Source organism: Herpailurus yagouaroundi, unplaced genomic scaffold, assembly GCF_014898765.1.
Source record: "Herpailurus yagouaroundi ecotype Mexico unplaced genomic scaffold, PumYag 162, whole genome shotgun sequence".
In the NCBI taxonomy this organism is placed as follows: Eukaryota; Metazoa; Chordata; class Mammalia; order Carnivora; family Felidae; genus Herpailurus; species Herpailurus yagouaroundi.
Window position 1 is genome coordinate 68,933,353 of NW_024412403.1, and position 25,452 is coordinate 68,958,804.

Consider the following 25,452-nt stretch of genomic DNA (forward strand, 5'->3'; position numbering starts at 1 on the left):
GAGCCTAAACCAAGAGTCAGATGCTTAAGTGACTGAGCCACCCAGGTGCTCCGACACCCTATTTTATTACAGGTCAAAGGTACATACATTGCTAGCCTCCCTCTCACATTCCTGGCCACAGGTGATGCTCCCATCTGGTTGATGCCCTTATGTCTAGCCAGTTGCTTAGGCTGTCCATGGACGACCATGGAGTCATACCTGAGCATCTTCTCCACTGTGCACATATTTCAGCAAGTCCTGCAGCTGTGCCTTCAATGTCAAACTGGAATGTCACCCTTTCTCAGAAGGTCTTCCTCTGCCAGCATCCTGCTCTCAGCCACCCTTATCCCTCACTTGGGAAAACTACAGCAGCTACTTGGCTGACCTCCCTGCCTCTACTCCAGCGACTACACAGCAGCCAGAGTGATCCTATACAAGTAAATTACATTATGGGAACCCCTCCCTTCTCGGCCCTCCAAGGTTATCCCCCTGTGAAAATTAATAAAGGGAAACCTCACTGAAATGGAGCTGGGAGGCCAGAAGGAAGAGCTGTCTCGGCATATCACTCCATGTCAGTCACAGGAAGAATTGTCAATTACAGACCCCAACAGAAGAATACTCAACAGGAGAGAGTTATCAGTGAGGAGCCCCAGCAGGAAACTGATTACCCCATACACTCAGCCATTGAGAAACTGTCATCACCCTGAACTCTTGCTTTCTCCAGTAGCCTTGTGTGCAAAACAACCCCTCCCAACTTCCTCCTTCTTGTCCTCAGTTTTGTTTGTTGGACAAGCAGATGGTTTTTGCAGTAGTTTGCTTGCCCTGAATTGCAGTTCTCTGCTATTACCAAATAAACCCATTTTTGCTGGTTAAAATAACTGACTTTTACTTTTAGCATCGATACCCCCATCATCCTTTGGCCTCGGGTCACATGTCACCTCCCCATAAATTCTCCCTGAGCTCTTACACCGGGCTAGAAGCCCTCCTAATTTGTTCCAGGAACACCTGTATATTTCCTCCTGAAGCACCTACTGCACAGACATCATTCCTATGTCCCCACAGTTGTGTGAACTCAATGAGGGCAGGAACCATGTTCGTTGAGACCATCCCAAAGGCATGGCATCTACTAAATATTCCACAAAGAACTGTGAATGTATGGCCCTCCCTTTCTGAATTTCTAGACATATAATATTAACAGATCAGCGAACAAAATGCAAAAGAAAAGTAAGGTAAAATTCTTATGATTTGTTTGGGGCCTATTTGGGGACTTCATTACACATTTTAAAGAGTCACAGTTTGCCAATACATTCTATTTTCTCGTAAAATGCTGGCCTCCAGAAAAAGTGAAGCTTTCTGTTTGCAAAAGGTATTGTGCATGACTCAAAGATGCTGGTTTCGGCTGTGACTTGGGTGAGTGGCACACAGTGCCCGAGCTTTGGGACGCAGGTGCACAAATGGAGGAAGACCAGATGCTTGGAGTGGCGATGCCCAGCACTTGCTGTGGGCCAGAGCTGAAGGTGAAGAACTGGGTGGGCGGCGGTAAGTACTTCAATCCTGGGACAGCTGTTCAGAGCCAAAGGCCAAAAACTAAAGACAGGGAGGAGTCTTCTGGGAAACGAAACCGAAAGGGGCAAAACCAGCCGCCCTCTGCTGGGGTGGGTCGGGCGGCAGAGGCAGGCTAGCGGAGCTGACCATGGCTGTGTCAGGCTCCGTCCCGCTGTTGGTCGAAGGGTCCTGGGGCCCCGACCCCCCGAAGAACCTGAGCACCAAGTTGCAGATGTACTTCCAGAGCCCGAAGAGATCGGGAGGCGGGGAGTGTGAGGTCCGCCAGGAACCGGGCAGGCCGGGGCTCTTCCTAGTGTTCTTCCATCGAGAGGACGGTGAGAGCGCGACGGATGGGTGTGAGATGGGACAACCAGGGTCTTTCCCCAGGGTAAACTTGGGCTTGGGGCCTGCAGCCGGAGAATCCTCCCGGCTCCAGCAGCAGCCATGAGGGAGGGCGAGGGGCTGCCGGACCGACGAAGAGCGCGCGAGGGGCGCTGTGCTTCTAGGCGCTCCCGGTGTTGCCTGAAGGGGGCGGCAGAGCCGCGCAAGTGAGTTCAACATGTAGCACGGAGAAACAGAAAGGAGTTGACAGGCTGCTTTATTCACCTCACTTTACAAGGCTACATAGTGTGTTGGTGGCAGAGTTGCAAGTCCATTGCAGTTTTTCCCTTCCTATTAAAGCAGCTGTTCTAGAACTCCAGAGGTTAATGGGAGCACAATTTTAAGGGAAGAGAAAGCTTCCGGGGAGAATCACATGTAAACTGATTCCTGAGAGCCAGTTCAAGTCCTGATAGGAAGAATATTGGGGAAGGCTCTTCAGATGGGAGCACGTGGGCTGCAGTGCAGGGGGCAGAAAAGCACAAGGCATCTTCAGGCAACATGCATGGCGCTCTCTGGGAGGTTTGGCTTGAGTAGCGAGCGAGTCTACTAATCCCTGTGTACAAGCAAGGTCTGCAGACTGGGTCCTAAAATAACACGTGGGGTCTGGGAAATTTCATAAGGTCATGAAGGAGACACCTGTATTTTAAAAATCTTAGGTCTTCTGTTAGTAAACCTCCTTCTTATGAAACGGTGGGCAGGAAATTCAGGCTAAGAGAAAGTTGAGATGGTAGGGGGCCTTGTAGGATACCATAAAGAGCAGGAACGCCCTCCACCCCCTTGGCAGGGGAGAGGCATGTCCAAATATACTTTCAGGAGATAAATTTGGTTGAAAATAAGTACTTTGACTTCTTTTGGGAGAGAGCTTGGAAATCTGAACTTTTAGGAGAGTAATGCAATATTCTAGGTGAGGACAAGCGAGTCCTTGAACAATGAAAATCAGCCTGGGGATGGAAGATACGTATTTGTGTGGTATTCTGGATTTGGTAACTGAGGTCAATGCTCTGAGAGAGAGGGAGGGAGAGAGACAGTCTGTTTTCTTCAGTTATTTTTTTTTAGGTGAGGAGTCATAGGGATTTTCTCCCAGTGTTTCTGGGGTCACTTGGGGGCAAAAGTGCTGCCTAAAATCACATTGGGTGTAAATATAGAAAGTTATTGGAGAGAGAAGGCTGTGTGCTGCTGATCGGCACGCAGAATCTTTGTTGAGGGTGCGTTGGTACCTCTTCCCTTGGTTTCATGGTGGTCCTTGGCCTGGGGGTAGGGGTGACATTCTGAGTTGATCTGGGTTGGGAGTTTTGAGCTTTGTGGGTGGGAAGCTTCCTCCCCACAGGCAGCTGAGTGGCTGAGTTCGTCCTCCTCCGGTTTGTTGTCACCCTTAGGAAAGGGTGCAGATAAGCACCCACCAATCTGCTTGTTCAAAACACTACCGGGTCTATACTGAGAGGCTTGTGACCTGTTGTTCCCAGAGCATTTGCTTTTTCCTTTGGACTCTCATAGGAAATGATGTGGACAACCCCTGCTTCCAGCTTCCTGTCGCTGGATTTGGACAAGTATTTGATCCAGAGGAGAGGCAATGAGGCTTACATGTGAGAAATTGGAATGCTCTAGGCAGAGATCCAAAAAGGAAAGAATGAAACCCAGAGAGAAGAGGGGTCCACAACTAAGTGTGTAAAAGGCGAGGCAGGTAGGGGACAGGAGATCTGTTAGGCTCACAGCCCTTATGAAAACAAAGTACCAAGTTTTCCAAGGATTAATTTCACCAAAGAATGCTGAGAGGGCAACTGTGCAATGTAAGCCGTGTCCCCTGGGTTTCATTTTCCTCAAGGAGTTTTACCACTTTGATTACAACTGTCCACACCATATGAGCCTGGCTCTTAGGGACCCTTCTTCCTTCTCCTTTAGAATCCCGTTATCCTCGTGAGTAGTTCAACTTGGGGCCACAGACCTCTGCATCTGACTCACAGCAGGCTAAACAGACACAGTCCCAGCTCTCTCTTAGAGATTTAGGAAACCTGGGTTTGGGTCAGCGGGAATCTGCACATTTAAACAGCACCCCAGGTGCCCCTGGTGTGCTAAAGTTTGAGAAACCCTGTTTGTTGACAACCCTGAATGAATGTGATTACAGAAAGTACAAATGGCATAAAAAAGAAAGTACAAATGGCATAAAAATATCAACAGTGCAAAATACGGTTTTGTGTCGATAACCATTCTCTTCCAGCCCTGAAAACAGAAGTGGTTTCAGTGTCCCGGCCGGGCTTCTTTCCTCACATTGCCCAGCCCACTACCCCTACCTCCATCCCCAGGCTACAGTAGTGGCCCCTCTGAAACAGACAACTCAGACTTAGTACAACTCAAAACCTTTTATGGAGAAAGACCCTGGGTGGTTGGGGGGAGGGGGAGGGTTCCTATTCAGTTTCAGTTTCCTACCAGAGGAACCATTGCCTCTGTAACAGGTTATCAGAAATTTGCCAACAATGGTTGACCCACCCTAGTGGGTCCTCCGGGTGTTCTTTCTTTTGCAGGAATTCCCTCCACCCTCCACTCTAGGAACTGGCTTCAACAGGTATAGGCCCACAGTGTAGCACAACTTTATCCATATAATTCACATAATAAGAATGAACCCAACAGCACTTCTCTATAGAAATTAATGCATAGCAAACAGAAGTATTCGGAAGCTATATCTTACTTTTATTTGTTTGTTTATTTATTTATTTTAAGTTTATTTCTTTTGAGAGAGAGAGAGTGTGTGTGTGTGTGTGTCTGTGTGTGTGTGTGTGCACGCTCACATGAGCAGGGGAAGGACAGAGAGAGAGGGAGAGAGAGGAGAGAATGAGAATCCCAAGCTGACAACGAGGAGCTGACCCTGATGTGAGGCTCGAACCCACCAACTGCAAGACCATGACTTGAGCCGAAATCAGAGCTGGATGCTTATCTAACTGAGCCACCCAGGCACCCTGCTGTATCTTACTTGTAAATAGTTCACTCAATTTCTGAAACATCAAGTATAAATTGACTAATATGATTTTAATCCGTGTTTCAGATGTGTGCATTTATCATTCTTTCTGGTCATAATTTGGCTCCTGATTATTTTCAGTCTCTTTGGGGTAAGGAAACCCGTCTCCTTAAGTAAATTAAATGTAGGTGGTCTGAAGTTAGTGCAGAAGGGAGGTTGTCCACAGGGGGTAAGGGTGGCTGGACATCAGAGTTTCAGCTCTTTTTCCTCCCAGATTCACCTCTCCTTGTTGCAGATCACTTACTGATATTGCTCCTGCCTGCTCTCTTGAAATAATGGTGCCGTACATATTGTGCACAATCTGAGAACAGGCTTTGGCATTTAGATGCCTAGATAGGACTCTACCAAAGTCTAAGGAATAATAAAAGGAATGCATCACAGAAGCCCACGACTCTAGACAACTTGGCTTATAAAACTTGGCTTGTTCTAAGGCTTCAGGGGTCTTATCCAGTCCTCAGTCCTCACTCTAGCTTAGGACAGCCCCTTAAGAATCCGTGTGAAAATCTCTTCTGCCTGATAAAGAGCGAAATTAGAGTCTGGCATTCCTTCTCATGTTGTTAATGGGGCTTGTTTTCTTTTTTTTTTTTTTTTAACGTTTATTTATTTTTGAGACAGAGAGAGACAGAGCATGAACCGGGGAGGGTCAGAGAGAGGGAGACACAGAATCTGAAACAGGCTCCAGGCTCTGAGCTGTCAGCACAGAGCCCGACGCGGGGCTCGAACTCATGGACCGCGAGATCATGACCAGAGCCGAAGTCGGCCGCTTAACCGACTGAGCCACCCAGGCGCCCCGGGGCTTGTTTTCCAAGTTAGTATCCAGTTAAGGCCTCACTTCTCCTACCCCTTCATGGATACGTGAGGTGGGAAAGTTATTCAAGCTCCTCTTACTGACTCCCTATATCCTTGGCCTCTCAGACCATCCACATTAGAATACAACATGGTAGCCCAACATTCATGTCAGAGCTACATCTGTGAGTAATAGGGCACTTTCAAAGGTTCCCCTTCACCCTGACCTCTTTGTGCCATCTAACTATTTTGACCACATCTCCTCTCCTCTAAAGTCACTCATTCCCTATTTTCTGTGGCCTTAGGTACAGATTTTCCTTTTCTCTCTCTGGCCGTTCCTCATAATTATAACCTACATTTGCATAACTCTTGTGGGTGTTACAAAATTCATTCACAGGCACTGCTTTAAGGGAGGAAACAGACTCAAGAAGTTAAGATATTTTCTCAATGTCACTCATCTAGTTTTTGGCAGAGTTGGAATTTGAATCCAAGTCTTTGGACTCCTATGTTCATTGGTCAGTTTTTTCACTACAGCCGAGCTGCCTGGAATGCTAATTCTATTTTTTTTTTTAATCTCTCCCCTCCCTTCTTTTCTACTCCTTTTATTACTGGATGTGAGGCTCTTATCACAGGTTAAAGAACTGAGTGAAACATCTTTTGCACTAGGCACTTGGCCATTCTGCTCATAGTCACTCAAGTCGCCTTCCTAAAACACAGCTGTCATCATGCCATGTCCCAGCACCCAATCTTCACTGGCTCACCATGAGGCATGCTTTGATTACTTTCCTTCACTTGTGGAATAAATATTGCTACCTTTCTGAGTGCCTACTGAACATCAGGTACTGAACTAAGTTCTTTATAATGTTTTTTAACACACAACACTTGTACAAGACAGTCTTCATTAATAACTTATTATAGACAAGAGACTGAGGCTGTGTAAGTAAGACTTATTAAAGAACATGCCCAAGGTTAAAAAAAAAAAGTAGGTATAAAGATGGAATTGAAATCCATGTCTACTTGCTAAACTTTTCCTCTTTTCACCACACAAGGACTCGCTTGGGAAAATGACCAAGCCATTGAATGATGATGATGAAACTCTCTGGAAATCATGGAGTAATTTTGTGAATAAAAATTTCTTGACAGTTTTTTTTTTAACTTCAGTTCGGCAAAAAGTTCTGGAGAAAAAGAACCATGAGTTAATATGGCCAGGAAAAGGAACATTCAAGTTAACTGTCCAGTTGCCCACAGCCCCAGACAAGGTCCAGGATGCCTTTGAGGGGGAAATTCCAACAAAGGTAAGTCAAAACATGAGTAAAAGGGAAGTAGGATGTTCTGCCGAGGTGTGTGGGAAGGGAATCACAACATGGGGAATACGGTGGGATGAGAAGTATAAATCAAATTGGAGTAGAAGGCACCTTACAGATGTGGAGGGAGTGAGAGTGGTCATGAGGTAGTTATGGAATAATGAAGGAGGGGGCGCTTTTTGTTTGATTTTAGGCACTTTCGGAAAAGTCAGAATTTTCAGATTGTAATAAGGGTGGTTTGAAGGTATAAATTTTTGGGTTTGTTTGTCCTGGGTGCTTTTAACCTGGAACTTGCTCTGTTTGCTTTATCTTTACATCACTTTGAGGGGACAGTGATCCATACTGCATGTACTATTTCCTTGACTGTCAAATGGGATAGTCATAGTATCTACCTTGTTGGATTGTTGTGAGGATTAAAGAGACAACCTCTGTAAAGCATCTGGCCCGGTGCTGGTTAATAGCAAACACTCAATACTTGTTAAATGGGGGAAAAGATTTAGGGCCCACTCCATACCCCAAACACTTGGTGTTAATTGGAATTTCTGTTATTTGTGACTCATTTGACCAATGATTTTGGACCAAGTAGATAGAACACTACACACGAGGTGCATTCAACAGCATAATTGCTAGAGCTTTTTATTATTGTTTCTATTGACCCTACGCCTCCGGGCCAGTCCCCAGGGACAGTTTCTCAATGTAAAGAAATTATTAGTAATTTATTGATGCTACTCTATTGTCTATTGGATTTCAGGAACCGGAAGGCAAAGAACATGTCAAAGAACCAGGTAAGGTCAAAGAACTGAGACAGGTGGCCTTCGCCAGCAGTTTTGCTTTCATTACAGATGGCACCTGCAGGGGTCATCCTTCTCTTCTTGACTTCACAAAGCAGGGTGTGCTCAGCTTAGAGACGCCTCAGGCTGCCTTATCTACATACTCTCGGCCAGTTGTTCTCAGGGTGAGCATCGGGGAAACCCCCTGAGATCTTAGGGCTCAGGTAGAAGCATGGAAACAGCTTTCTCTGTGGGGACTGGGAGACACCTTGCAATTGAAGGGAAGCAAAGAGGTGCCTGGGAGATGGTGATAAGCCAACCTTTAGAGCCCATCAAGAAGCAAAGACATGATGTGTCAGTGGGTGCCGTATGTGGCTAAGTCCGTTTCTGAGCACTGAGTGTGGAGGGTGCTGTCCTCTGGAGCCACAACAGGAGGGTGGACAAAGGCTTCTAAGTGCTGGGTGCAGGATGTGAGTGCAGCACCCCCCAGACCAGCAGCAGCTCTTTTCATCCCATCTGCTGTAGGAAACGGGCTGCAACCTAGCAGCTGTTGTGGATCCTGCTGCTTCACCTGTGTCCAGATGTTGGCCTGTAGGACCACCTGCCAGTTACTAAAGAAGCAATTAGTTTTCCTGGCTAAGCATGCTGTTATAAAGGGGAGGGATGAGGACCTATGCTGAATGGCTGAGTAAGAGAGATAAAATGATGTATATACCCAAATCTTAGGCAAAAGGAATTCCAAAAAATATATAAATTATTGTCCTCTAAAATTGAAATTGTCTTGAGAACATGTTTAGAGGTTTGCAACCTTCTCTTTTGAAAATAGCACTAAGCTGAGGGCTGCCTTTACTTGGCAAACCGACTGGATAGGGATGTATAGATTGTTTTCATCTAACATGCTATTAAACTATAGAATCTAGGATGCATGGTTTTCTTAGAAGCTCATGATTCTTATAAGATAGGAATTTTTTTTGTCTGTTTGGAGTAATTCCTGCTTTCTATTCTTCAGATATGGAACTGGCTTACACAACTCCTGGTGTTCATTGTGACCCCCTAAATCTTTATCTATTCTTGGAAAATGCCTTATGTGTTGTACCCTCAAACTCAATTTTAGACCAGGAAGTGGTTTTATACTGGTACATTTATATCTACCACTTCCTGGGTCTAGAATTAATCGAGTCTGTGTTTCTTACGGTTTCATAGATTTTACCCTCACTGTGTCTTAACTGATTTGTCAGCACTATTTCAGATTCACTTATAACCCCAAGTATAAGTGAGTAAGTATAAGGAAGAGCCATCCAGCCCCACCCACCAGTGGAATTTTCATCATACTGGAGATTTTAGACTCATTGGCTAGCCTGTTTTTACATGACCCAGACTCTAATGATAGTCACCAGCCAGGAAGTTGGGCAGTCTTTGACAAAATACTTAATGGTCCCCTTTAAGAGACATAAGAGGAGGTCCTTTGTTGAATGGTTACTCCACACTGAATCCTAACAGTGAGCCTAAGGCTAGGACTCTTGAAATTAATTGGGATGGTATAGTTTTCAGAACGAGCAAAATCAGGGTGGAGGGTGATTCCCTAATAGGTCCCGTATTTCAGGAACGATAAGAACGGAGAATGCTGCCCTGAGAGTGCATGGGGCATGCACGAAATCCTGAAGTTGGAGATGGACAAGCAGTTGGCAGAGTAAGGATAGGTCAATCAAACCACACACCAACACCAGGGGATGTGAGCCCTGAGCTAATATTCAATTCCCGGCGAAGCAGAGTTGGGCTGGGTCTGAAAGGTGGAAACCAGCAGTTGGAAGAACCTGTAGAAGAGAGACACGCAAGAGCAGAGAAACACTGGCCCTTGTGGTCAGCAAACTCTGGCTTTTTCAAATCTATATTTCCAGCCTGGACTCTTCTAAATTCCAGACCTTGTGTCTGATCTTCCTGTTGGAAAATATGTGAGAGCCACCTTGTCTGAAGCTACCTGTGTCATCTTCCTCCTCCTACCCTTTCCGGCTACCTTATTTCTCTTGAAGTACACAACCAGTCTGCCCGTCAGCTACTAGAAACTTCAGTCGTCTCTCCTCTTTAAGCCTTCACAGACATCGGTCACAGAGACGATCAATGTAAGTTTTCCTCATCTGTCCCTCCCTTATGCCAGACTCCCATTATTACCTCACAAATCCAGCATGGCAGGAGTGCCCTGTATCTGGGGTCTCTCTGATGTCCTTCCCCTGAAATCTGACCAGCCCTTTGTACTGTTGCTGAATATCCTGTCACCCTTATCACAGAAACCTTCCACAACTCACTCTTACTACCAACTGCAAGATAAAGTCCACACCACATTCTGGACAAAGACGATTTTTTTTTGGCCTCACTTTTGTCTGCACACAAGTGCTCCTTGAGCTTCATCAGTCAGTTCACCTTTTCCTAAGTAGTTTGGGGCAGTCACAGCACCCTGCCTCTACTTCTATTGCTCACGACCCCTTCCATCCCATTTCTCTCTACCTACACTCTAGAGAGCTTTCAAGATCCACTCAGCCTCCCCTTTGCTCTGAAGGCTTTCCAAGGCAGCCCAGTCCCATTCTTTCTCTCTCGGACTCCTGGATGGATTGTTGATGCTCTTTATTTGGCAGTTAACCAAGCCTCAAGCCTCTCTTGTGATGGAGCTTCTAATAGTCGTAGAAGCTTATGTCTCTGGAAAGGCTCTAACCATTCGGTTAATCCAATACTCTTCATTTTGTAAAGAGACATGCCTGAGGTCACATGGCTAAAGAGTGGCTGAGTCAGGGCTTGAATTCAGGCAACCTCATCCCCAGCTCAGCAGTCCTCCTGCTTCATGACATCTGTCTCATTGAAAGATAATTTAGGTTATTATTGAATCCTCAAGCCAATTTTTACTTGGCATGAATGTGTATATGTGTGTGTGGTGTTACATCTAGCGTGTAACAGGAGTATGTGTGAGGGTGATCCGACTGGGGTAACAAACAACCTCCTAAATCATAGCTCGATACAGTTGGCAGCTGGGGAGTGGGGGAGTCTAGACTGCTTCACAGTCATTCAGGAATCCCAGATTCCTTCCATCTTTTGACAATATTACTATTGATATGTGGCCTCCAAAGTCACTGCAAGGGAGAATGGAGAGTCACATAAAGGAGATTTGTACTGGCCGGGCTTGGAAGTACAGTTCACACTTCCACACGTATCCCATTAGCCACATGAGCTTGACTGTGGGAAGTCTGGGAAATGTTGCTCAGAGAGAAAACAAAATGGATTTGGTGAGCACAGAGCATTTTACTCTGTCATAATAAACCTTTACAAATGTCGGTTCCTTTTGTCATTTTTCTTGTATGCCTCCATGAGAAAAATCTATAAGTTCCTTATCTCATGTTTTGTGTATGTATCCCTCTGTACACCTCTAGTGCCTTGAATGTAATAAGGGCCCCAACTGAATAGTCACTCACAGAACGTCTAAAGATCTTATACACATCATGCTGCAGTGAGTGAGTGAGGTCTGAGTGAGACTGACCTGATGCAGAGATGGAACTCACTTAGGGCCAACAGCGGAGAGGAACAAGCTGGCTGGGGTGATTGCTGTTCAGTGAGCTTGACATATACATGCAGCTCTCTAGGCAATTTTACTTTCTATGTGTCTTCCTTGGTCACTCAGCAAGTATCCTTTTTTTCTCTTCGGTGATGAAAACTTAATACTTTTCAGAGCATAACGTGTTACATGGGCATCGTAAGATATTCTCGCTTTCCTCCAGTGGCCCGAGCAGTAAATCTCCAATTTAGCAAATGCTATTGAACCTCAAGAATATACTATGTGCCAGCAATACAGGATGAATAAATATATCCCTTGCTTTTGAGAAGCTGACTTCAATAACTATAATAAGGTGCTTGATAGAAGCATGTGTCAAATACTACAAAAGGCAGGTTCCTCAGAGAGACAAGGCAGGAAAGGATATAATAAAATCAAACTTAATAATAACAATAGACTGTTAAGTACTCCATTTAATTTATTTAAAAAATTTTAATGTTTACTTATTTTTGAGAGAGAGACAGAGAGAGAGAGAGCGCGCGCGCGAGCGTGAGTGGGGGAGGGGCAGAGAGGGAGACACCAAATCTGAAGCAGGCTCCAGGCTCCGAGCTGTCAGGACAGAGCCAGATGCGGGATTCAAACTCATGAACTGTGAGATCATGACCTGAGCCGAAGTTGCACACTCAACCGAGCCACCCAGGTGCCCCGCTCCATTTTACTTTTAATTACATTAAGCAAAAAGCTTTCTAAAATCTGTTTGAGTTAGCCAAGAGAATGAGAAGGAAAGAGGACAGTGTCTTAAGATAATTTACTTTGCGGGGCGCCTGGGTGGCGCAGTTGGTTAAGCGTCCGGCTTCAGCCAGGTCACAATCTCGCGGTCCGTGAGTTCGAGCCCCGCGTCAGGCTCTGGGCTGATGGCTCAGAGCCTGGAGCCTGTTTCTGATTCTGTGTCTCCCTCTCTCTCTGCCCCTCCCCCGTTCATGCTCTGTCTCTCCCTGTCCCAAAAATAAATAAAAACGTTGAAAAAAAATTAAAAAAAAAAAAGATAATTTACTTTGCTAAGATCATGGTAGATTAATATAACATCTTGTATCTTTGTCCTTCTAAAAGCAGATGTGTCCGAAGAATTGGATACAAAATTTTCTCTCAACAGAAGATCAGAAAAAGTGGAAGATACCTCAGAAGAATGTGAAAATATTTCCTCTTTGGTTGCATTTGAAAATCTCAAGGCAAATGTAACTGGTATAATGTTAACCTTGCTAGTGGAGAACATAAGTGGCCTGTCCAATGATGATTTTCAGGTGGAAGTAATACGAGATTTTGATGTTGCTGTAGTTACCTTTCAAAAATGTATAGGTAAGATCAAGTGATGCTGTATTTACCAATCTTTCTTTGCACCACACTTTGGGATTTGAGACATCCAGCTAATGTCTTTGAAAGTTGGACTCTTTCCAGTAGCTAGTAGGAGAGGACTCCAAGTTAATATCGATGCTTTTTTATTTTGAAAGAGAAGCAACTTTGTTTTAAAACTAAATTCTGATATATACAGTAAATCAGACTTTAGTGTATGAGTGGGGTGTGTGTGTGTGTGTGTGTGTGTGTGTGTGTGTGTGTGTAAGAGAGAGAGAGAGGGACAGAGACAGAGACAACACACCCAAATAGAAATCTAAAGTCTAAGGTTACTAAAAGTGATTCCAGGGGCTCCTGGGTGGCGCAGTCGGTTAAGCGTCCGACTTCAGCCAGGTCACGATCTCGCGGTCCGTGAGTTTGAGCCCCGCGTCAGGCTCTGGGCTGATGGCTCGGAGCCTGGAGCCTGGAGCCTGTTCCTGATTCTGTGTCTCCCTCTCTCTCTGCCCCTCCCCTGTTCATGCTCTGTCCCAAAAATAAATAAATGTTGAAAAATAAAATAAAATAAAAAAATACAAGTGATTCCACCTGGGTGGCTCAGTCAGTTAAACGTCCGACTCTTGATTTCAGCTCAGGTCATGATCTCCTGGTTTGTGAGATCCAGCCCCACATCGGGCTGACAGCACAGAGCTTGCTTGGGATTCTCTCTCTTCTTCTCCCTCTCCCTCTGCCCTTCCCCCACTCATGCTCTCTCTCTTGAAATAAATAAACATTAAAAGAAAAAAATTAAAGTGATTCCAGGCAGAGGAGTCAGCATTTTCACATGTGTTATCTTACTGGGAGAAGTAAATATTGATACGTGTTACCAAACTGGACTTATTGGAAGGTAATAATAATAGCAGGCAGTCATATAGTGATACTGTAAGTCAGGTACTATGGTAAGCTCAGTACATGTATTTATTTCTTCTTTTCAACAACCTTTTTTTTTCTAAAGTTTATTTACTTTGAGAGAGGGGTCTAGGGGCAGAGAAAGGAAGAGAGAGAGAATCCCAGGCAGGCTTCACACTGTCAGTGTGGAGCCTGACGTGGGGCTCGAGCTCACAAACCAGGAGGTCATGACCTGAGCCAAAATCAAGAATCGGATGCCTAACCAACTGAGCTCCTCAACAACCTTTTGAGATCATTATTATTATTCCTCATTTTACAGTTGAGGAGACAGAGGTGCCAGGATGCTAATAAATTCTTGGATTTGAACCCAGGCAGCCCTGTTCACTTATCTCCTTTACAATATATTTCCTTAGTACTTTCATGGTCATCACGTAGGTGGGAGGGTAAGTGCATGGGATGCAGGAAATGAATGCTTTTCAAGGTCTGTGGGAGGAGTCGTCTTCAGAAGGACAAGAAAATTTCCCAATTCCAAGCCTTCGCTATTCCGTGGCCATGGTAGTAGAATGGTTAAATAAGAGCACAGGTCACGAAGTCAGAACTCTAGCTCCAACATTTGACCACTTATCTGAGGTTGTCTGAGTTACTACCCTCTGTGCTTTACTTTTCTTATCTGTAAAATGGAGAAAGTAGTAGCTACCTGATATGATTTCTAAGAGGATTAAATGAGATAATGTTTGCAAAGCTCTTAATATAGTATCTAAGACATGATAAGGATTCAAGAAAGAGCTATTCTTATATCAAATTTATAATTATTTCTTATAAAGGTAAAACTAAATGGCCCTGCTTTTGTTCATTAATCAAAACTCTTAAATATCTACTATGTGCCAGGCTAGGTGCTATGGGTACAGAGATGAATAATTCTTGGTTCCTGCTCTTGAGGACCTCATATGGAGTTGGAGACCCATATGTAAATGAAAAATGGCAGATGCAAGAGGTGAAGCCATGAGCAGCAGGCTGTGGGGAATGGGAGGAAGAGGAACCCAAACAAGGTGGCTTGGTTTTGCCTTGCTTGCCTATGAAGTTTATACTCCAGTGATCCCAGTCTGCCGGGTCCCTGGTACACTGTTGTTTCCTGCCACTGCTCTTCTCTCTGCCTGAAATGTTTCCTCCCCTTATCTGTCTGCTAATCTCTTCTTTATCTTTCAGAATTCAGATCAGCATCCACTTTCTCTGGGGATCCTTGTGGGATTCCCTGTATTTGTCTTCCTGCCTCATCTGATCCTACAATAGGTCCTTTGTTTGCTTTCAAGATTCCTTCCCTCCTAGGTGGTGAACTTTCAAGGACTTGTTACACTCATTTCTTTATCCCCAGATCCTAGCAGAGTACCTGTCACATTGTGGGTCCACCATCAATATCTATGAATTTCAAAGAGATAATCAGGCTGAGTCCTGAAGGAGGAATAGGACAAGGATATTTTTTTTTTTTAAATCAGAGAAGGGCATTTCAGGCATAGGAAATTGTATATATGGAGGCAAAAGGGAATGGGGTTGTCAAAATAATGACTAGGTTTTTTGGCAGTATGGAAAATAAAACGAATGGCAGAGAATAACCAGAGGTGATGTTTGGAAATTAGTTTAGATTCAAATAGCCAAACAAGGGCATTTTTAGCCTAGCTGAGGAGTGTGAACTGACGCTTGCTCTCTACAGGTAATGGGGAGCCATTGTAGGACTTGAGAAAGAAGTGAAATGAGACGATTTGTATTGTAGACAGATTTGTATTGTAGGGGTAGGATGTCAAGTGGGGTGGGGGAGGGCTGTAACTGGAAGCAGGGACACAGCTCAGTGGCAGTAATCCAGGTAAAACATTCATATGTGTATCGCTGTTCAGAGATCAGGAGTTTTAAGCATGTAAATCCTCATATAAAAATAAAATATTGCGTCTAAAAATTGAGTGTTTACCTATCTCCTTTATCTCAACTAGTATTCAGACAGTTTCTTCTGTATAATATAAAGATATAATCATAATTTTCTGATTGATCGATTGATTAATTTTGATTTGTAGATGCTGTGAAATTTGTTGATGATTGTGCCAGGCACCATTCAGTGAAACAACTTCAACTTTCTCCACGACTTCTGGAAGTGACGAAAACAATCAGGGTTGAAAACCTGCCACCTGGGGCTGATGACTATAATTTGAAATGTTTATTTGAAAATCCTCTAAATGGAGGAGGAAGAATTGCCAGGATTCAATGTTTGCCTGAAGAGAGTTCAGCTCTGATTGAGTTTTTTGACAAAAAAGGTAATATCTATGAGCTTGACATTATAAACCTACCTGACATAATCTAAACCATTTTAGCGGATCTTAATAGTTATCAGTTGAGTTCTGATGCATGTTATTTTTTATTCATAAATTTCATTGGAAATCCAATTAGTAATCCCATTCATCTGGGATATCACAGTTAATGGGCCCAGTGATTTAAACATTAGAGAAGCAATGCTGAAGACATAAGGAGATTCTCTCATGAGTCTCTACCTATAATGGAAAATACATAATTCTTAGAATCTTTGAAATACTGTATTAAAGAAGAGGTGATCTGTGTATTAGCTGTATACTTGGTAGAAATTTTCAAGTTAATTTCTACAAGATTAGGTAAAGAAATGCTCAGAAACACATACAGTTCCTATAAAGTATCACTACTTCCCTTTCACCTGTCAGTATCATCATTCAGAAATTAATAGGGGTGGTTAGTGGCATCCATTGGATGCCTGCTGGATAGTTCTTTGCAGCAACCCTGTGAAAACCATGTCCAGCTGAATCTCAGGGAAACACTTGGGAGGGTTTTGTGGATGTTAGATTGCCAGTTTTCCGAGGCATGTGCAAAGTCAGAGCAGAGATTCCACTTGATGTTCAGAGGTGAAGGCTGAGGAGTAGGAATTAGGGGGTCAGACATTTTAGGGAAAGAAGGAACAGTGAGTTTGGGATTACCAGGGGGAGCATGAGACAGGATCACGTGGTATTCCACCCACTGAAGATAAACTGCTTCATGAGCATAGGGGAAGGAAGCTCCCTTGGGCTTTGATGAGTTAGGGAAACGGGTGAAGGTATGGTTTAGATTAAAATGGAATGAAAGTCCTAGTATTCCTTGGACAAGGGGACAAAAGAGGAGCTTCTGTCACAATTTCTTTAAATCTCCCTGAGCCTGGGCTTGAGATTAACAGCTGTCTACTCTAGAAGTTAACTTCCCAGTTTATGGTGGGGCTTCCAACCTCTTGAAGGCTTGGGCAGTTGACTGTGTCCTCAGAATGTCTACATTACATTCTGTACGGCTAATAACAGGAACTGCTTAATCTGGGTTACTTTATGCAGAGCTGCATCTGTGAACAGCAGGGTACTCTTAGAGGTTCCCCTTCACCCTGACCTCTTGATGCTGTCTGACTGTGTTGACCATGCCTTTTCCTCTAAACCCACAAACTCTGTGTTCTCTGTGGTCTGAGATATACTGATCTTCCCTTTCTTTCTCTGGCTTCTCCTTCTCGTGATGATGACTTACATTTGCATAACTCTGCAAGGTGCTACAGAATACATTCACAGGCACTGCTTTATGGGCATTGCTATTACTGTGATTCCTATTTTACAAATGAGGAACTGCAGCAGAGAAACGTCAAATAACTTGACCAAGGTTACACAGCTAGTACGTGATAGAGCCAGGGTTTGAACATGGCTAGACTGGACCCTAATCTATGCTCTTAAATTCTCCACTCTTTCCTAATCTCCCGCTCACCTATACCATTAATTTTTCTTATGGGCCATCTCACCACTTACAACAGGTTATTAGTAATGAGGCAAACTGTAGCTAAAGCTGGATTAAAAGGATAATTTACTTAGCAGTCTACATTTTATGCAGATTATTTAAGAGGAATAAGTAAGGCACTTACTCTAAAATTATTTTGTTCAATTTTACAAAGCCTGATTCACAAAATCTTAAGGAAAGGAACTCTTTTTTTTTTTTTTAAGGAGAGGGGAACTGTTCCAGACTTTAAAAAAAATGTTTATTTATTTGTTTTGAGAGAGAGAGTGAGCAGGGAGGGGCAGAGACCAAGAATTCCAAGCAGGCTCTGCATTGCCAGCACAAAGCCCAACTCATGAACCATGAGATCATGGCCTGAGTCAAAACCAAGAGTTGGATGCCTAACCAACCAAGACATCCAGGTGCCCCTTAAGAGAAGGAACTCTTATTGAATACCTGTTATAGGTGAGATCTTTTGCTGTATTTTCTATCACAGTATTTCACTGAATCCTAGTAATAACTTACATATAGTTACTTTTTCTTGTACAGAGAAGGAAACAGGGTGGAGAATTTAAGCCACAATAAGGAGTTATCCGTGATGATTTTTGGGTCAGACAGATCCTGGCTTTGATGCTTATTAGCTTTGTGATCTTGGGCAATTACTTTATTACTTTAAATATATTTTTTATTGAAATATAGTTGACACACAATGTTACATTAGGTTTAGATGTTCAACATAGGGATTCGACAACTCTATACCTTATCCTCTGCTCACTGTATGGTGTAGCTACTGTCACCACACAGGGCTATCGCAATATCACTGACTGCATTCCCTAGGCTATACCTTTCATCCCTGTGACTTACTGATTCCATAGCTGGAATGTATCTCCCACTCCCCTTTATCCATTTTGCCCATCCTCCAACCCACTTCCCCTTGGCAATCATCAGCTTTTTGTTCTCTGTATTTATGGGTCTGCTTGTTTGTTCATTTGTTTTGTTTTTCAAGTATTTATTTATTTTTGGGAGAGTACAAGCAAGGGAGGGGCAGAGAGAGGGGGACAGAAGAGAGCCTGATGTGGGGCTCCAATTCACATGAGCCACCTAGGTGATCATGACATGAGCCACCTAGGTGCTCCCATTTGTTTTGTTTTTTAGATTCTACATAAAAGTGAAATCGTATGGTATTTGTCTTTCTCTGACTTATTTCACTTAGCACAATACCCTCTAGGTCCGTCCGTGTTGTCACAAATGGCAAGAGCTCATTGTTTTTTACGGCTAATTAATATTCCATCGTGTGTGTGTGTGTGTGTGTGTGTGTGTGTGTGTGTGTGTGTGTGTATAATCACATCTTCTTAATCCATTCATCTGTCAGTGGCCACTTAGGTTGTTTCCATATCTTGGCTATTGTAAATAATGCTGCCATAAACATAGTGGTACATGTATCTTTTTAATTAGTAGGGGTGTTTTTTTTTTTTGTTTGGTTTCAGTAAATACCCAGTAGTAGAATTACTGGACTGTCTGGTCTTTCTATGTTTTATGTTTTGAGGAATCTCAATACTGTTTTCCACATTGGCTTCACCAATTTACATTCCTACCAACAGTACATGAAGGTTCCTTTTTCTCCACATCCTTGCCAATGCTTGTTATTTCTTGTCTTTTTGATCACGTTAGTGATCCTGCCCAGGCTTGGATCCTGCACAAAGCCATGTTGGGAAGTTCATATTATGTGTAATGACCTCTGAAGGCCACATCCTTTTCATGATGTCTGGCTCCAGGCCTAAGAGACAATCATGCACAAGGGGAAATTATTTTTAACACTTTTCTACAAGGATGCTATTTTAATTCAACTTGTTACTGGAGTTCATTCTAATTCCCTTCCTTCTTAGACCTCTTGTGCCCATCTAATAACTAACACAAAATGAAGAGGGGCTTTGGGAAGAAGAGTACCCGCCCATACACACACACACACACACACACACACACACACACACACACACACATCCCACCCTAGGAACTGTCCCAGTAGAAGTGGCAGGAGAGGGGGTCATAGCAGGGACAAGGGGAGGTTCAGAACATACTGAATCAGAATCCTTGGGGTTGGGCTTTCTAATGACTAGGAGGTGATCCTCTTTGGAACCCCTGGTAAAGGAGCAGGAGCATTGGCTTGAGAGTTAGACACTGGCTCAAATCTTAGCTCAGATAATACTAATATTAGATGACCCTATTTGAGTTCTCTAACCTTTCCTAGCCTCAGTTTTATCATTTGTAAATAGGGATGATAATAATAGTGTCTCTATCTCAAAGGGTTATTGTGAGGATTAAATAAATACATATATGTAAAGCACTTAAAATGGTGTCTGACACATGGTAAGCTATGGTAATTATTATTATGCTCCCCCTCTTAGAGGTATTAACGGAATCTAAATCATCTATGAAGCCTAAAATTGTGAGACTGTATAAGAAGCAGCAAATAGCATGATTCTTACATGAGTTTTGCTTTCAGCACCAGAACATTCTTTACACTGGGACCAAACATTGCCCCCATACTTGTGAACAAATTCTTATCTATTTGTTAATCTGGTGGTGATATATCAGTGTTACCAGAAAACAGAAAATAGAGGGGTGCCTGGCTGGCTCACTCAGTGGGGCACGCGACTCTTGATCTCAGGGCTGTAAGTTTGAGACCTACGATGGGTGTAGAGATTACTTAAAAATAAAATAAAATAAAAAGAAGATAGAATTTGCTTAGCAGAATTTCACCATAGGGTGATCTTGGTTGGAAAGTATGCCATTAAACAAGGGATACCTATGCAGTATTAATACAAATCTATTTATATTTGAGCATAATAACATGCTTTTTAATAGCATGTTATAACATCAAAGTTCTACAAACACTAGGCTTTTTTTTCTCTAATAGAAAAAAAATTTTTTTTTCACTTGAAATACATTACTCTGGGATTACTTTATTTGTTTCTTTCCTTTTAAGTGTTACACACCATCACGACCAAGAAACTTGACCTCAGTAATATGCCGCTCTCTGTGTTTCCATACTATGCCTCTTTGGGCACGGCCTTGTACGGAAAGGAGAAACCTCTGATTAAGCTTCCAGCACCATTCAGAGAATCGTTAGATCTTCCCTTATGGAGATTCTTGAAGAAAAAGCACCATCTGATGGATGAGATAAATGATGAAGTGAGGCATTGTCACTCTGAACTAATGTGGTCCGAACTCAGTGGTGAAGTTACCATCAGACCTGCAACCACATTATTCAGTCTAGGTAGACTAAGGATCAGGACTTGGCGGAAAGATGTTTCCACAGCATTCTCTAGCATCAGGTCTAAATATAAAGTCACCCCATTGAAAGTGGATCCCATAGTGTGGGACACCATAAAAAATAGTTTAGAAGATGACAGGATTTTGACTGAATTTGATACACTTATGGGGGTTGTAACCTTAGTGGGGAAATCAGAGGATGTACAGAACATTGAGCCACAAATCAAGGAATTAATAGAAAGTACAACTCAAAAAATTAAAAAAGAAGAGCAAAGTGTAAAGGAAAAAGTGGACATTGCTCCAGGAAGGTATTCTCTTTTGTGTCACAGTGGCATCCTGGAGCGTCTCCACACTGAGTGCCCAGAGATGGAGATGTCTTATGATGAAGCTTCTCAACACATGAGCTTCAAAGGACTCCGCACAGATGTGTATAAAGCAAAGTGTGAAATACAGAAAAAGATGTACACCATGGCTCAAAAAAACATCCAGCTTCCCCCCGAGATTTTCCAATTTTTGCAAAAAGTAGACTGTGCAGAATTCTCTAAGTCTCTTTTTATAGCACAGAAAATTCTTGCTGTTTATGAGCTAGAGGGTACAGCTGTTCTTCTAACCAGCTATTTCTCTGAAGTCCTATTAGATGCTGAAAAGCAAATGGTCAGTGCCTTAAGTTCTAAGCGCATAGACATTGAGGACAAGGACATTCTTAATGGCAAGAAATGGAAAGGGCTCACTCGCAGATTGTGTAAGAAACATAATTCCTCGTCAAAGACTGTAATAATTGATGAGTTAACTTCAGGAACCAAAGCTGAGGTTATCATTGCAGGCTGTGTGAGAGAAGTGAATGAAACCCATAGCTTGCTTTTTGACTTTGTGGAAGAACACACGAAAATAGAGAGATTGGTTGAAATAGAGCCTTCCATAATCATTGATTATTTGAAGATAGAAAAAAAGCCATTCTGGCAAAAGATAAAGAAGACAAATGTTCAGGTAATTTTCAATGCTGAGAATAAAAAAAAAGGCATTTTACTAATTGGCCCAAAGGCTAAAGTCCTGGACGGCATGCACATCATCAAGCAAGCCTGGGAATCCATCTGTGTTGAAAGCATCCATATTGATAAGCCAGGAGTCAGCCAGTTCTTCCAGGAGAAAGCACAGTATTATAAAAGTGAAGTCAAACGGTTATTTGGATGTTTCATTGAACTACAGGAGAATGGAGGGAAGAAAGAGGGAGGTGGCACTGACGGACAGAAGTGCTCTTCTCGGGCAGAGCTGGCCCCTGGAGTCTCTCTGATTGTGCAACGGGGCGACTTGACACAGTTTCCTGTGGAAGTGGTGGTGAGCACTGCAAATGAGGACCTGAAGCTCTCTGGCGGCCTAGCGGCTGCTCTTTCTAAAGCGGCTGGCCCTGAGCTCCAAGCAGACTGTGACCAGATAGCGAAGAAGATGGGCAAGATCCCCCCTGGCCGTGCCGTCATCTCCAAAGCAGGAAAGCTCCCATACCGGCACGTGATTCATGCCGTGGGGCCCAAGTGGAAGGGAGATGAGGCCCTGAAGTGTGTGCTCCAGTTAAAGAAAGCTATAGAAGAAAGTCTCCATTTGGCTGCAAAATACAAGTACCGATCCATAGCCATCCCTGCTATCAGCTCTGGAGTCTTTGGCTTTCCCTTAGCCCGGTGTGTGAAGACTATTGTTTTGGCTATCAAGAAAAACTTCCAGCTTAACCAGGATGGAAATACCTTGAAAGAGATTTACCTTGTGGATACAGCAGAGAAGGCTGTGGAGGCCTTTGCAGAGACAGTGAAAACTGTATTTGAAGACTCCCTGTCTGTTGCCGCTTCGCTGCCCAGTTTACCCGCAGCAGTCCAGCCCAGCTTGATAACAGTTCATGGAAACGGACAAATGTCATTGTCCCAGGGAAATCTGAGGCTCCTGTTGGTGAAAGGGGATGTGCAGAGTGCTACGGTGAGTGTCCCTACCTACAGAACACCCACCAAGGTGCTGTGACTCCAGTTAGCCTGTTGCCAAAGGAAGATTAGGATCCAGGGAAAGAATCCCATGCTTGCCCTCCCGGCCTCAAAACCGGTTTCCTCAGAAAACTGGGCTGCTTCATTGAGGCATTTACTAACAGCGGTTGGCCAGTTAACCGTGGGGACTGCAAGTGTATTCAGATCGCTAGGTCTCCGGTAAATGTGAAAACCCACAGGAAGATCTTACATTTACACTTATCCTCACCACTTACACATTTATACTTTTTCAGTGCCTTTATACCTGTCATATTTTGGCAAATCTAAGGTTAATTTCCTGTCAAATTTACAGAGAGCAGATACAGAAAAATTAGAATATTTGATGCGGGCAGAGGACAGGAATCTTGACAATGGCGCTGAACCAGGGTGAGCCACGTTACTCCTCAGTGACCCATGCGGGGCAGCTGTGAACATCGCTTGGTCACATTCCCTCTCCTGTCTTCTCTTGGTGCCTTAATCTAGCCTGATTTAGAAAGTCTCTATCAGGTCCAACCAATCTGCTCACAGCTCAAACGTACCGGGCTTATGTTCACGCTGGCCCCCTCCCAGATGACTGTCCTGTCTTCCTCTGCCTGCTGCAGGGATTCCCATTCTCTAGACCCCAGAAGTCACTTCCTCTGTGCTGCTTCAGTGACCCCATACTATTTATATACTGCTTTTTGACAGCTCTCTGTTGTCCTAGAGTGTTAATTAAATAAGCTTCTAGTAACCCTTTGCCTTGGATGGCATTTCAACCTCTGAAATCAACCATCTTAGTTTCCCCCTCATGGTGCCAAGCACGTGGCTCAAACATAGTCCTCCTTGATGAATGCTTTTTGTTAGCATCTGAGACAAATTGTTGGCTTTCTCTTTAAGGCTGATGTTCTTGTCAACTCCATTCCCATGGATCTTGAGCTTAATAGAGGGCCCCTTTCTCAGGCCCTCCTGGCAAAAGCTGGGCCAAAGCTCCAGGAGGAATTGAACGTTGTCGGACAAATGGCAATTGTTGGCATGGGCACAGTTCTCCAAACCAGTGGACACAGTCTGCACTGCCGCCGTGTGCTTCACGTGGTGGCTCCGAACTGGAGAGATGACAGCACATCTTCATACAAGGTGGGCCAGGAGTTAGGTTCTCTAGGAAATTGGGTAGCCCTCTGGACCCTCCTCTCAGGGTAATGTAGCTTGCCTCTCTGTCACATTCTCAGCAGGTTCTATCATTAGGGCTGTTTGTTTTGTTTTGTTTTGTTTTGTTTTGTTTTGTTTTGTTTTAGCCCTAGCTGACTTCTGAAGACTGGTTGATAATATAAATTGATTATAGTGCCCAGTCATTATTGGGGCTCATTAAGAGGTATGGAAAATGGCGCGTCCTCAGTGGGGATAGCAAGGCGAGGGCATGGAGAATGGAAGAGGATGAAGGATTAGAACAGTTTTTGCCCTGCTTCTTATCTTCATTGCTGAGTAAGTTTGGATCTTTTTGGAGGGCCTCTGACATTCTCTTTTTCTTTTCCTCATCAACTCCTATACTCTTCTTTCCTTTTTTTGACTGCCCTTCACCTCTGTTGAAAGCGGAGGAGTAGACAGAGATCACGGTCAAAGTTGCTAAATTTTTGTCCTTTTTGTTCTGACTCCCAATTCTAGGAAAGATGCATAAAGTTGTGCTTTGTGCCTTTCAGATCATGGGAGACATAATCAGAAAATGTTTGGAAATCACTGAGAGCTTATCCTTGAAATCGATTGCATTTCCAGCCATAGGAACAGGAAATTTGGGATTTCCTAAAACCATTTTTGCTGAATTAATCATTTCAGAAGTGTTGAAATTTAGTAGCAAGACTCAACTGACAACTTTACAAGAGGTTTACTTTCTGCTGCACCCGAGTGATCATGGAAATATTCAGGTACAATCTCACTAACTTCTGGTTGTTTTGGCAGCTGAGCCCTCATGTTCTCAAATGTCTTCTTGGTCTATTAGGTTGTTTTTTCCATGTATTTCCCATACATGGGAAAGTAAAGGAATAGTGTAGACTAGTTGTAGCACAGCAAATTTCAAGCAAATTTATGGATATGGAAAAAAATTTAACTTCTTATTAAGGAAATTTTTAAGCATTAATGAAAGTAGACAGAATAGTATAATGAATTCCCTGTACCCATCACTCATCAATTACAATTATCAACCTCTGGCCAATATGTTTCATTTCTATCTCTATTTATTTCCCCTCTTCCTATGTTATTTTTTCTTTTTATTTATTTATCTTTTTAATTTAAATTTTAGTTACCATAAAGTGAAATATTGGTTTCAGGAATTGAATTTAGTGGTTCATCACTTACATACAGCACCCAGTGCTCATCACAACAAATGCCCTCCTTAGTATACCCATCACCCATCTAGCCCTTCCCCCCCCCCACCTCCCTCCCTCAACCGTCCTTTTGTTGACTATCCTTAAGAGTCTCTTGTGGTTTGTTTCCCTCTCTTCCCGCCCCCTCTTCCCATGTGTTCATCTTTTTTTTCCCCCTAAATTCCACATATGAGTGAAATCATATGGTATTTGTCTCTCGAGCAAATCCTAGACATAACTTTATCCATAAACAATTCAGTGTTTATTTTATTTTAAACAATAGGATTCTTTTTGAAAGGTAACATGGCCACAGTGCTATTTCACACATAAAATAAATTGAAAATCATTTCATTATTTTAGCAATTATCAAATCGATGTTCAGATTTCCAATTGTCTCATAAAGGCCTTATTTTGTTTTTATAGCTTGTTTGTTTTAATCAGAATCCAACTAAGGCCCATATATTGCAGTGGAGCTGACATCCCTTAATCCTCTTTTAGTCTATAGGATT

General features: G+C 43.2%; 1 protein-coding gene across 3 annotated transcripts in view; it reads left to right on the plus strand.

Annotated features, from left to right (window-relative positions):
• The first annotated feature begins 1,238 nt into the window (after positions 1 to 1,238).
• The window catches only part of PARP14 (poly(ADP-ribose) polymerase family member 14), a 44,965-nt gene continuing 20,751 nt past the window's right edge, over positions 1,239 to 25,452 (plus strand). Inside the window, exons 1-8 of one of the 3 annotated variants that reach the window (XM_040484697.1) lie at positions 1,239 to 1,859; positions 6,863 to 6,996; positions 7,757 to 7,790; positions 12,424 to 12,666; positions 15,609 to 15,845; positions 20,321 to 22,569; positions 23,487 to 23,723; positions 24,284 to 24,505. In XM_040484697.1, the coding sequence (XP_040340631.1) occupies positions 1,673 to 1,859; positions 6,863 to 6,996; positions 7,757 to 7,790; positions 12,424 to 12,666; positions 15,609 to 15,845; positions 20,321 to 22,569; positions 23,487 to 23,723; positions 24,284 to 24,505 (3,543 nt within the window). In that variant the 5' untranslated portion in view covers positions 1,239 to 1,672. Of the gene's footprint in view, positions 1,860 to 6,862; positions 6,997 to 7,756; positions 9,896 to 12,423; positions 12,667 to 15,608; positions 15,846 to 20,320; positions 22,570 to 23,486; positions 23,724 to 24,283; positions 24,506 to 25,452 lie in introns of those variants that run through there. The other 2 variants (XM_040484695.1, XM_040484696.1) reach the window with 2 other exon arrangements.